The sequence below is a fragment of the Scomber japonicus genome, chromosome 11, assembly GCF_027409825.1.
Source record: "Scomber japonicus isolate fScoJap1 chromosome 11, fScoJap1.pri, whole genome shotgun sequence".
Lineage (NCBI taxonomy): Eukaryota > Metazoa > Chordata > Actinopteri > Scombriformes > Scombridae > Scomber > Scomber japonicus.
In genome coordinates, this window is record NC_070588.1 from 13,871,765 (window position 1) to 13,885,262 (window position 13,498).

The following is a 13,498-nucleotide window of genomic DNA, read 5'->3' on the forward strand; positions in this document are numbered from 1 at the left end:
CCTCTACAGCAGCAGGGGCAGGTTTATGCTAACACAGGGGTGATTCAGATCTGCCCACTAAATCCTGAACACAGAAATCTTGAAACACAGTTAGCTTGAAAAGTAATCAGACTCATAGACACACACATAGATTTCCCTTCAAAACCAGTTTTATGTTAAATATGAATGCACATTCGCTACAGACATGACAGATATGCATATTTTTTAATTCTGTATTGGTACCAGCAAGCACATTAGGTTTTCAAGTTTGATTACTCAAAGCAGAACTCGGAATATGAGAACCTGACAATACATTTACAAATGAGAACATAGGTAATTAAGTATATAAGCACTGTGCGTAACGTGAACTAAAGGACCCGCTCAGTTTGTGAGGACAGCAATTATACAACACACAAAAAGTGTCATTCTAGTGCTTTGAAGGTTCAGGCTTGATTAAGTACAAAATTAACAAAATGAAAAGTGTGGCAAGCAAGAAATTGATTCTTGTAATTTTAAGGTGTGTGTGTGTGTGTGTGTGAGTGTGTGTGAGTGTGAGAGAGAGAATATCTTTCCTCACTCTCTTTATACACCACACACACTGTCTTCATGTGTATTTCATGTTGTATTTGTAGGTGAGGTGCATGTACATATGTTCATGACATGCAAAGGATTTCCCTCCCTCACTATAAACAGCTCTTCTAGAGGGGGTGATTGTACACAAAACAACCACACTCAGATCAAATGTCTTTCCTTCCTGTGATTCTGACTCAGAACTCTCGCTGCTCCTGCCTTTCGTTGTTTCTGGGGTTTGTTATTTCTCAGCTCAGCCATGTGCAGTGGGAGTTAGAACACACTTGACATTTCCAATATTGTTACGCTACCAGGTCATAAATAATTCAGATAAAGACGTGGGAGAGAAGGCTTTCTTACCAGAAATAAGAATTCCTTCCTTTTGTTTCTACCTGGGGTTAAATTAATATGATGATGTAATGGGAAACATGCTTGTTGTTTTCTTAGTGAAAGTTAAATGAAAAGTCAAAGATCAATAACAATTTTATCACTTTGCATTCACGTGCTCAAAGAATCTGAATAGCTGTCACATTTAGAGACTGTATGTTGCATTAAGATAGAAAACATGATAGTGTTGCTTTTATAAGCAGATACACTGACTGCAACTATTTCATGACCAAAAACAGCTCAGACCAGTAACTTCACCACCATTTCACATGTCCTGACCTCAATGAGAAGTTACCAGCCTTTAGTACTCTCCTATCTACTGTATGAGTAAAACCCAGCTGAATTTTGGTTTTATTGTTTGCTAGCTGGCTAGAAAAGCTGGCTATGCTAAAAAACATATTTCCTACAAATGCAAGTATCTTTGTTTAATAATGTAAGCAAATATCATTATTCTTTATAAAATGTTTACGTTATGTTATATAAATGGATCGAGATTCATGTATACTTGACTAGTCGGAGAATGATTGCAAAATCATTCGTTTTGAAGTATTTTTAAAATCTTACTTCATTCTCCTCTTCTTTCCCACTGTCTATTGTCAACTATTCTTTTCCCATCATGTTTTGTCAGCTACAGTTGTCAGTTTCATAAAACGGTAAACAAAAAGATGTGAACTATGTGGAAGTGGAGCAGGTCCAAACACGGCGATCCTGTGATTTACTGAAGCCAGTTTAAAACTACCTCTTGATACTTAACTTTATCTCTGCCACAGTTTTTCTGTTTAACCTTACAGCTCACATTAAAGTTTTATCGACAAAATTGGTTTTAATTGGCTGCACTTGCCAACCTGCTGCTCTGGCACCTCTGCGCCATGTTTGTCGATGTGTTATTGATCGCTCTGAGGTGGGCTGCTCCCTGCTGTCCACACCACTTGGTAGGCAAGCCAGTTTAAACTCACTTGCTGGATTGACCTTCTGAGCTCAGTGGACCTGAAAATATACAAATAGATGATAGGAGCTTCAGATACAAAACAACATTAAAAAAATAAACTCCTTTTTCTCCTTTTCTTTTATCTCACTCGGTTTCTTTTCCACTCACTATCACATTCATGGCATGTTGTGCATTAAACATTTAAGCTTAAGAGTTGATTGACCGATTATACTGACCTCTACTATGCAGTTGACTTAATGTGGTACCAGAACGAATTGAAATTTCATATTTGGAAGATTGCAATGGGATATATGGTTAAAAATTGCAAGGGTGTTGTTGTTCTAGTACAAATGAGTTGAAATGTTTCTTGCAGTGTCCAAGAGGACTGAATAAGTCAAAGATGGAAAGGTCCATGGAAAAAAATCCCAAGCAAAACTAAAACTGAGTGCTCATGGTCTGTCCACTTCAGAATTTTCTTTGAAGTCCTCGAGTGGGAAAAACTTGAACTACTGAAAAACATGAAGATCAATCTGAAGACTTGAAAATACATTTAATCATTCTTAAATTGTGGACTAAGTAAAGGGTTCTGAATGGCGAACATTGTTTAACTACCATTACTTACTGTCTTTACCTACAGTGGTACAGTACCCGAGGGGCTGCTGCTGAAGGCGAAGCAGGATGGCTTCTCAGACCGGCAAGTTGGCCAGATTCTAGGCTCCAATGAGAGTGCAGCAAGGGAGCTGAGGCTGACTCGTGGCATCAAACCCTGGGTCAAACAGGTGAGCACCCTGGAGCTCCCTCTTGGAGGTTTCAGCATAGACCAGATAGACTGAAAGTCCACTAGATTTGACACAATCAGTGCACTTGGTAATTAACCCTACCTGATCAATACAGACACCCACATACAAACATGTTCATCAATCAATTATCTTTCCACCTCCACCAATCTGGGTTCACAGGTTAAAACATACACAAACTATATTTCAATACTGCCATCCTGTAAAATTGAAAGCAAATAGCTGATTTGTTCCCATATTAAAGAAATGTTTGGATGATTGGTTCATTTATAACACTGGTATTGTGTTATCAAAGAAATACCAAACTACTGTTTTATAACTAATTCTTCTTTCCAATTTTTTTTTTTTTTAAGTTTTCAATAATCCATTGACTTTTTCTGCATTAAGGTGTGAAGCTACATATACCCAGGCAACACTCAGTAGTAAAAGTTCATTGTTAGTTTTGATCCTTTTCTAGAATATATTAATGCTTTAATCAAAAAGTAGTAATAATAACACCAGAGTAGAATAATGTCCATCACAAGAAGAAGTTCTGCAGTTTAACTTTTACTCTAGTCAATGTTCAGAAGAATTAGCAGTTAAGTATACCAAAATTATAAAAATAAAATGTACTAATTATGCAAAACTGCTCCTTTCAAAGTATTCAACTGTCGGTGTGCAATCCATGTAGTAATTATCCCTGTCGTTATCGTTTGAACCCCACTTAGGGATAAATGTGGCCTTCCTGTGTATTTTGCATATTCCGCCCATGTTCACACTGGTTACCCTCAGGCCCTACTAGTTCAGAAATAAATGATGTTTGACTGTCTAAAAAAAGATTAGTAAATCTGATTTGAAATAATGAATCATTTTAATTTCTCCTTTCTGATCCCTTTTCATAGATTGATACTTTGGCTGCAGAGTATCCAGCCATGACCAACTACCTGTACTGTACCTATCATGGGCAGGTAAGTAGCCTCTGCTAACAGAGAAAAGAAAAAATACAGTTTGTTCAATTTAATTTTAATTTTCCATGAAAAAATAAAGTTTGAAATCAAATTTCTAACAATATTGATTGTAAGAGTGTTATTTTAAAATTGACTAAATAATTATTGATGTCCTTAAGGAGGGCATCATTAACTGTGGGTTTTGTTCATTTGTCCAATTCACTAGGAGCATGATCTGGACTTTAAAGACCAGGGAATTATGGTCCTTGGTTGTGGGCCCTACCACATTGGTGAGTCCAATAATGAGATTTCATGCTGTAAGAAAAAACTGTTTTGTTGGTTACATGTGTTGTGAATTAGCCAGTTTTGTCTTTCTGTTGCATTTACATGACGACATTTTTACCACTGTGTTTTTATACAATAAAATATTCATAAATGACTAATACCAACACTGAAAATATTTATGTAATTTGCCATTTTTCACCACACAAAGCAATTTTTTGAACATACTAAACATATCAATCCCACTTTTTCCACATTTAGAGAAAAGTGGTTTATGTTAAATAATCCTATTAAGGTTGAGTATGAGTATCAGACTGAATGCAAACCCGTTTTACTCGAATGTAAAGCACCAATCCACACTCCAGCTTTCCTCTGCACTGTGTGATCCCCCTCAATCAACCCTGAATATAAGCCACTGTTGCAGAATAGTTGTACTGGTACATACTGTAATTGTTTATCAGATCAGAATATTGTTTAGGTGGGAAAGCAAATGTCATGCAATTTTGTATTTTTTGTGCTGAATTTTTTTAACCCCTGTTCACGGCTAACATACTCAACTTCATCAACTATCCAATCCACCAGGGAGCAGTGTTGAGTTTGACTGGTGTGCCGTGTCCAGCATCAGAACCTTGAGACAGATGGGCAAGAAGACAGTAGTGGTCAACCACAACCCTGAGACAGTCAGCACTGACTTTGATGAGTGTGACCGCCTTTACTTTGAAGAGCTGACCCTGGAGCGTGTCCTGGACATCACCCATCAAGAGGTCAGTGTGCACACACCGTTTTCATGTGACAAAACTTGAATAAAAACAAAGCCAGTGCTTCCTTTTTTATCATGCAGTAGAACATTAATCAGTGAATTACTTAAGTGTAAGTCTTATTATCATGGTGTTTCCACAGACCAATTGTCTACAGTATTGGGGGGGGGGACTCTCTGCTCAAAGTGGCATGGATGAAACATAACCAACAACATCCAAAACCTTTATGTTGACACATATTTATGTATAAACTCAGAAACTGGTTAAGTGTGCAGCTATTTCCACTAGGGTGGAATTGTCCATTATAAGCAGCCAAATAAAACCCGTCTGTCTCCATCGAGCAGAAACTGGAAAAACTCAGATCCTCATTGGGACATTTAGTATGCAGCACTAAAGGCTCATCTAAGATTTAAGAGCTTAGGTTTCTGCATTCGCAGGTGTTTGGGTGTTTTGTGGATTTTCAAGGTTTGCTGACCTTTCTGTAACACTCAAAGTTCATGTGATGTACTTAGATTTTTACTTGAAGGGGGGAATGTGTAATTTAGTTGGTAATTTTCATTTTACAAGGGAACTGTTATGAAGAATTTGTTTGAGAAGTATTTGTTTTATTTAAAGAACCTCTGGGAATATCTCTCTAATATCTCAGTTAGTGTCTAGTGATTTCTAAATCTGTAACTCTTCCAGAAAAATGATTATATCATAATACAGTATCACAATACCTGTTTCTCCTTTCTAAATTCATGATAATGCCAGTGCAAAGTCTAATTTCTAACTAAATGTCTAGTTTTGGGGACTTTCTTTTGAGTATCATATGATACTAGGCAACAATGATGTTCAATTTACTGAACCTGTAATTACAAGGGATAGTTCAAGTATATTAGGTTATCATAAAGACTGATAACAGTTGGTTTTACAGGAGTTATGGGGTAGGGGTTATGACTTCCTACTATGTAGTATCCTCTATTTGTCTCCACCATGACATTGCTAGGCAACCAGTGGACACTTAAGCACTCACTGCCCCCAACCAAGAAATAATCCTGCACATAATCTTCCACATAAAACCACGTACCTTAGTTTTTACACGTACGTCATGTGTATTGAGTGCGATCTGATTGAAATGCTGCGTTGCAATCAATTTAATGCCTCCCATAGGCATAATAGTATTGATTAGTTACACAATATAAGAAATCAATCATATATCAACCATATTAGTGGTGTACAACACTGATTGACTTTAAACAAAACAATATTGGTAAATGGATTTATTGAGCTAAGAGTAGCATACACATAATGGCATAATAATTTGTCAAAGTTTAGCTTTCCAATCTGTTTTGACGTTTGTTTCACTGCTGCTGAAGAATTATATTTATATCAAAATGAGCTGACCTGAACACATGACTGTGACTTATTATCATAGTGTTTCCAAAGAGCAGTCGTCCACAGTGCTGGGGGGAAAAAATCTGCTCAAAGTTGCATGGATGAAATATAACCAACAACATCCAAAACCTTTGTGTTGACATGTATAAACTCAGAAACTGGTTAAGCATGTAGCTTTTTCTGCCTGATCCTCCAGGATGGAATTGTCCATTATAAGCAGCCAAATATAACCCGTCTCTCTCCATCTAACAGGAACTGGGAAAACTCAGGTCCTAATTTGGACATTTAGTATGCAACAGGAAAGGCTCATCTAAGATTTAAGAGCTTAGGTTTCTGTATTTACAGGTGTTTGGGGGTTTTGTATATTTTCAAGGTTTGCTGACCTCTCTGTAACACTCACAGTTCATGTGAATGTACCTACATTGTTTTTGTTTGGGAGGTGAGGTGTGAGGGAGTATATTTTTAAAAGATCATTTTCATTTTATGTGGGGAACTGTTATGTAGAATGTGTTTTTTATTTAGAGAACCTCTGGAAATGCATCTGGACAGTCAGTCAGTCAGTTTATGTCTAAGGATAATCTCTAAATCTCTAAATCTGCTACCACCAAGATTACTTTATATCATAATACTGTATCACAGTACCTGTTTATCGTTTCTAAATTCATGAACATGTCAATGCAAAGTCTAATTTCTGACAAAATATCTAGTTTTAGGGATTATTGTTTGAGAAACTAGTTGGATGTCACATTTGACACTGGGCAACATTGATGTTATTATTTATTCCTCCATCATCCAACAGAAACTTGGAAAACTCTGAAAAGGTCCTAATTTAGTATGCAGCACTTACCAAATTGAGAAGTTTAGATTTCTGTTTTTATGGGTGTGTGGGATTTTTGTTGGTTTTCAAGGTTTTGCTGACCTAACAATCATAATTCATGTGATTGAGCCTACATTAGTTTTTCCTCTTTGCAGGGTGGTAGGGGTGAAGGGGTGGTCATTGTCCATCATTTTATACTTTTTTTATTTGTTTTATTCAATGTCCGTGCAAAGCTTAATTTCTAACAAATGTCTTTTTGTTTTGGGGAGTTGGCGATTATCTTTTGAGATGTAAGAAACTGGTTGTATATCACATTTTACGCCAGGCAACAATGATGATGATTTACTGAACCTTTAATTACAAGGATTAGTTCAACATTTTGAGTAGATTAGATTATCCTAAAGACTGAAGACAGTTGGTTATATGGGGGGGTTGTGTGCTTGACTACTTTATGGCTGGAAGCAGTGACTTCCTTCTATGTAGTTTTATTTTTTTGTCTCCACTGTGAGGTTGCCAGGCAACCAGTGGAGAATCAGCTCTCACTGCACCCAACCAAGAAATTGTCCCACACATAACCCCCCCCCTGTAAAACCACAGATTGGAGTTTTTGCACTTAGGTCATTGTACAGATTGAACAAACAAGATGGTAACTTGTTAATTACTAACCTTTACAGGGGTTTTTACCATGGGTCAGAACAAAGATAGCTTTTCCCTGTTTCCAATCTTTATGCTAACTTCAGCTAACAGGCTTTATCATGTACAGAATATAATGATACATAATTTCTCCCCTTTATTGCCCACTGCTGTTCTTTGCTGTGCCTCGAGCCCAGCTCAACCTAAAGATTTCAAAACATGCTCAAGGGTATGAATGCGACAAAGTCCCTGATGATTTCCATGTGTTTATTGGTGCTTGTGTTATGTTAATGTTGTGTTGTGTGTTTGCGTACTAATGTCCATTGACTTTCCCTTGCTGGGGAATTGTAATCCAGTTAAAGTTGCAATGGGATCAGAGTGTGATTAAATGTTTGTTTGTTCAGGGAGATAGCATTACAGTCAATTCCTCTCTCACAGTCCCCTCTTGCTTTGTGTTTTGTGTGTATGTGTGTGTGTGTGTGGGGGGGGGGTGTGTGGTTGTGTGTGTGTGTGTGTGTGTGTGTGTGATAAATACAGCATTAGATAAACCCTGGACAGGAACAGGAGAGCAAGCCTATGAATAATGAAGAGATACAACCTAGCATTGCCATGGAAACAGCATCCCCCTTGGATCAGCTAGGCAGGAAAAGGGGTTGCAAACTGTTAATGAAAGGAGCATACCACACACACACACACACACACACACACACACACACTCACACTCACACTCACACACTCCCTGGTCATAACTAAACCCATGGCATGACCAAGATCAACTGTTTTTATTTGTCTCATATTTTCACTGTGTGATCAGTGGCCAGAATAATTGGAAGTGGCCACAGATTTCAGACTGTAAATCTTTGCTGATAGGCCGGTAGCAGGAGGTCCTAGACTTGACAGAGTGTTTTCCCTTCCCCTGTCTTATTTCCTCCTGCCTCTTCATTTTTTAAACTCTGTCTGCTGTTCTTTTCCCTTTTTTCATCTCTGACATTTTTATTTTTTCCATCCTCTCACTGAATAATATCAAATATCTGTCAATTTAATTCAGAAAGAGAAAATCCACAGATGTCGGAATAGCCACGATCATACCAATAATAATAGAGCTTATTTATTAATATAGAGTTGTTATTTTTATCACAATATCTGTTTCTTCCATCTATGTTTACCTTTGTTGAATTCTCTTTTCCTCTACAGGGTTGCTCTGGCAGCATTGTATCTGTGGGAGGCCAGATCCCTAATAACCTTGCTGTCCCATTGCACCAGAGTGGGATGAAGATACTGGGAACAAGCCCTCTGCAGATTGACCGGGCTGAGGAGCGCTCTGTCTTCTCTCGTATCCTAGATGACCTCGGAGTGGCCCAAGCCCCATGGAGGGCCCTCAACTCTCTGGTGAGAGGAACCAATAAAACCTGAATGGAAGGGCTGTGAATGATAAAGTCACAAAAAAAACGTGGAGAATGGTAGTATGTTAGAATGTTAAGAAAAAATGCAGGGAATCTGCACTAAACAATTATTTTGGACAGTGGCTGAAATGACTATGTGTAATGTGAAAGAGGTAATTTGTTGTGATGAATCAATGTGAATTATCCCCCACCTTTGCAGTTCCCCTCAGCTCTGCAGCCAGTTTTAGCATTTGTTGCAGTGGCTAATTGTTTTAGTTTAAAGGCCTGAAAAATGTACTGTTCAGTTCTGCTTTACTGCTCTCATCAACCCTGTTTTCAGCAGCAGACAGCTGTTGTTAAAAAAAAGCTCTGATAAACCAACTTTACACTACCTTCCCTGAACTGACTGGCAGTCAACAGCAGTCACACAAAGTAAGCTATTAGCTAAGTGAAGATAGTGGAGCATTTATTTTCCCTTTTTAAAAAACTGATCATCAGGTGGTCAGAAATACAACTCCAAATAAGTATTGTTCATACTGCTACTCTTAAGTTACTCCTTGTCTGTTGGTTGTCTGCCATAAAAGCAGATTGCAAATTTTCTCTTAATGAGAAAATGTCCAGTTAGTGTTTTTATTTTATTTTATGTAGTTTGATGTAGCTATTCATTTTCTTCAAGGAAATGTGTCTTTCTATTCATTCTCATACAGGGACTCGGCTCCACCACGTTTTATCTTGTCTTTGGCTCTCTCAGCTCACTCCTGGTTGAATGAAGTGCTGGCAGGGCCCTCACTGTGGAGCATTGAATGTTTCTGTGGTCAGAACTGAAATATGCCTCATAGAGTACTGTTGCTCATGTACTCCATAACCACTAAGGAGCGACTAGCCAGTACACGCAGATAAAGGCCTGTGTTTCCCCAAAGTCTAGCTACATATTGTATTTCCCTGCTGATCTTGAAGAATCAGTTTGCTTTTACTGGGCTGGAATAACTCCAGCAGAGCCATGTGGGAGATGGTGCTTGCGTGTCTGGGAAGCTATTTTGTTGTCTTTTAATGGTACTCCACCTGACGAGTGAACAGTGGGTAATGATAGAGAGAAAAAGGCTAGACCTGCAAAGAAGTGGAAAAGAAAGAAAGAGCGATGACGATAATGATGATAAGGAGGAGGAAGAGGAGGACAGACAGCCTTTCCCTCACTGCTAGACTCCATCCACGACTCCTACGATTTCTTCTCTCATTCCTCATGTGAACTGAATGGAAGAAAATAAAATAAAAAGGGAGATGAATTGAAGTCCCAGTCTCTGACTGTTGGAGCACTTATATTCTCCCTTTTACTCTTTTGATTAGTTGTGTTCTTGGAAGATATGGAAGCACACCTTTTTCAAATTCTAAGCCTTTCACAATATGTGTGGATGAATTGAGAATGGGTGAAATAGGTCTTTGCTGTATGAGAGGGGTCTTAACACGAGAACGATACACGCACACTTGCTTGATTTGATATTGATTCTTTGTCTCAAGTGGTTCTAATCTTTTAGTTTTCTAACATTACATAAATTCCTTGTTGATGAATAGAGTTTCATGAAGAATTAAGTACAAAATGAAACTCAGGTTATTCATTTAGACTCTAAGCGATGAAGCGTTTTAGGCAATGGAGCAGACATGTTGTTGTCCTCCTTTTAAAACCTTTTCTTAAAAATCTTTTTGTGTTGTTTTTGTTTTTTTAGACTTGTATTGCGTTGGCAAGTAGACTTTTTTCTGATGGTATTGTGCTTGTTAGAATACTTTTGTTTGCCTCAAAATGATTTTTTTTACTTCAGAGACTGTAATCCCTGGAACAATTATGTTTTTAAAATATTTCTCTCAATTCTTATAACAGTAACAAGTGAGATATGATACAGCAGTTACACAGATAAACTATATGTTGCATGTTGGTGTTTGAACCAATAGTTTCTGAACAGTCAGGTCTAGGCTACATTTTCTCCTTGCTCAGTGAATTAACACTAATATTATTAAATCCTTTAATAAGAATTTGGGGCAGCTGTAACTCAGGAAGTAGGGTGGTTTGATTCCTGGCTCCTTTAGTCCACATATCAAAATGCCTTTGGGCAAGATACTGAACCTTGAATTGCTCCCGGTGGCTGCACCATCAGTGTAGGAATGTGTGTGTGTGTGTGTGTGTGAATGATTAAATCCTTCTGGTGAGCAGATTGGCACCCTGCATGACCAACCTGCCATCAGCGAATTAATGTTTTGTGAATGGGTGAATGTGACTTATAAAAGTGCTTTGAGTGGTCGGAAGACTAGAAAGGAGCTATATAGTTGCTGTTTATTTGAATTTCTGCCAAGGATTTTTTTTAATTAATTGCTTGCCATTTTGAATAAATAATGCATTTAATATTTCCCATCCATGTCCTCCAACATGAATACATTTGCAATAAACATGCATGCTTTTTTGTTAGTTATTACCCAGACTTTTGAAAAGTCATGCTGTATGAATCACACACATTACATTGGTGACTGCTTAAAAAAACAAGTTTAAACAAAAGTTTAAGTTAAATGCCCAAGACGGAAAAACAGTTGACATTCTCTAAGAGTGGTTTGTTTTTCTTTCCCCCACAGGATGATGCCTTTTCCTTTGCCAACCAGGTGGGCTATCCCTGTCTACTCCGCCCCTCATATGTTCTCAGGTAAGTTTGACCAGATCGTTGACAACTAACAGGGACAAGATTCACAATTGTCATACCAACACCTAATGCTAATGCTGAAGTTGCAATAGATAAGACTGTTATTAGCATTCACTCTAAATCCTTTCCCCATCCCAGATTAACTTGCAGTAGTTGGCCGTTCTCGTCTGAATTGAATAAATGGATATGTGATATGATTATACAGTGTGCAGTTTATTGACAGTATTACAAGATCCCTGCTTATCAAAATCCACAAAATCCACAAAATCCAAACAGGTAATCTCCTTGTTGCCGTGTTCGTTTGTTGATGTGAAACATTGACAAACCCTAATCCCCACATTAACTCTTCATACAATACATGCTACTGCTTTTTGAAGGATTATACAATATGTCTAGAAATTGATTGATAATAATGATAATACATTTTAAGGGTTGTTAGAGGTCTCTTGCTTTCACAGCCCAGACTTTCCGTGTCGACAGTGTCTTAATCATGAATGTAGTGGCTGTCTCATCATAACACTCAATCATTAAAAAACACTTGTTAGATGTTAAGTCTGAAATTTGGTCTGGATTGCAAGGACTTGAAACTTAATTATACTGACAAGTAAATACAGACAAGCAAAAGTGCACTCTTGGTTGGCTGTGGCATTGAGGGGGAAAACAAATTTGTGAGCTTTTATAATAACTCATTCACAGACTTATTGCTAATTGAGGGAAATTACAATTTTAGTTACAATAATTAATGTATTTACTGCACAAATAGCCCCTTACATTATGCAGTAACACTTTTGTCCAGCAGATGTCGTAATGAGACCCTGTATTCAGCAGGGCTTTGGTGTCATTGAAAATAAACATATGTATAATGGAGTGTTGGACTTTAATGGTTTTACATGCAAAATAAGGACAACTTTGAGTCATGAACATGCAAACATTACAAACCATTAATTAAATTATATCAAATATCAATACCTTTAATTCATAATCTTAGCTACCTCTCCGCCTCTTCCTCCTCCTCTAGCATTAACTCTTTCTGATTTTTATATTCCCAATGTGTTTTCACTCTACCCCTTTGACATACTTGATATTGGCTTTTGAATGTTCTTCCTACAGTACATCCTACTTCATATGCATAAACTCAAATGTTTATACACCAAAAAAACAACTCCCCTATGTTGTCTATGTCAGATGTCAGCTTCATATTTTGAAATTTGAAGTATCAGTGGTATGTAATAATATTAAAAGCTTACTGTGTGTGTGTGTGTGTGTGTGTGTGTGTGTGTGTGAGTAAGAGAGAGAATTGTGGAGAGAAGAGCTTAAACTAGAGGAAGGGGGGAGGAGAAGACAAGTTACATGAATGACAGAGGTTTTTTGGGAGGGGGGTTGTAAATTATAGCAGGATAGGTACCCCAAAGAATGAAAATTACCTAAATTATTTTCATAAAGGTACATGAAGTCAATTCATGGTGATGCCATTGTTTCACATTTACCTGATTTTATTAAATTTTCCCTCAATAGTTGCAGTTACATGGACAATATTTCTTCAACCTGTTTTGTGATCATTCTGACTATTTACATGGACGCTAAATAAAGTGTTCCAGTAAGATGTGTGTTTACATGCCCCAAAGCATTTAATCACAGTGTAACTCAAAGTGGTTCCGCCTGCTGTGAAATGTCTAATCTGCTGGAATTATAAAAGAAGAAGAAGTGGTTCTACCTGTTAATACAATTTTCAAGATGGACCCACATTTTGTCCAGAGAACAATATTTGTGTTTCTGCTGTTCTTTGTGATTAGGAAGGCAGACTTAGCAGCACATACTTGTCCTGAAATCTTCTAACTAGGGAAGACTGAGAAATTATTCTTTTACATCATAATTAGGCTCTAATATTTTCCTATTCAACAAATTATCAAAAGTTTACACCTCCTCTCTCAACATGATTGAAAATTCCTTCCTATCGTTTTTATTCTGATTAGGCTATTAT

At 37.5% G+C, this 13,498-nt stretch overlaps 1 protein-coding gene across 1 annotated transcript in view; it reads left to right on the forward strand.

The window, feature by feature from the left end:
- cps1 (carbamoyl-phosphate synthase 1, mitochondrial) overlaps positions 1-13,498 on the forward strand; it is a 49,279-nt gene that overhangs the window by 15,403 nt on the left and 20,378 nt on the right. Inside the window, exons 22-27 of the mRNA XM_053329154.1 lie at positions 2,502-2,643; positions 3,543-3,608; positions 3,814-3,877; positions 4,452-4,633; positions 8,649-8,843; positions 11,453-11,520. Of these exons, the coding sequence (XP_053185129.1) occupies positions 2,502-2,643; positions 3,543-3,608; positions 3,814-3,877; positions 4,452-4,633; positions 8,649-8,843; positions 11,453-11,520 (717 nt within the window). The remainder of the gene's footprint in view (positions 1-2,501; positions 2,644-3,542; positions 3,609-3,813; positions 3,878-4,451; positions 4,634-8,648; positions 8,844-11,452; positions 11,521-13,498) is intronic.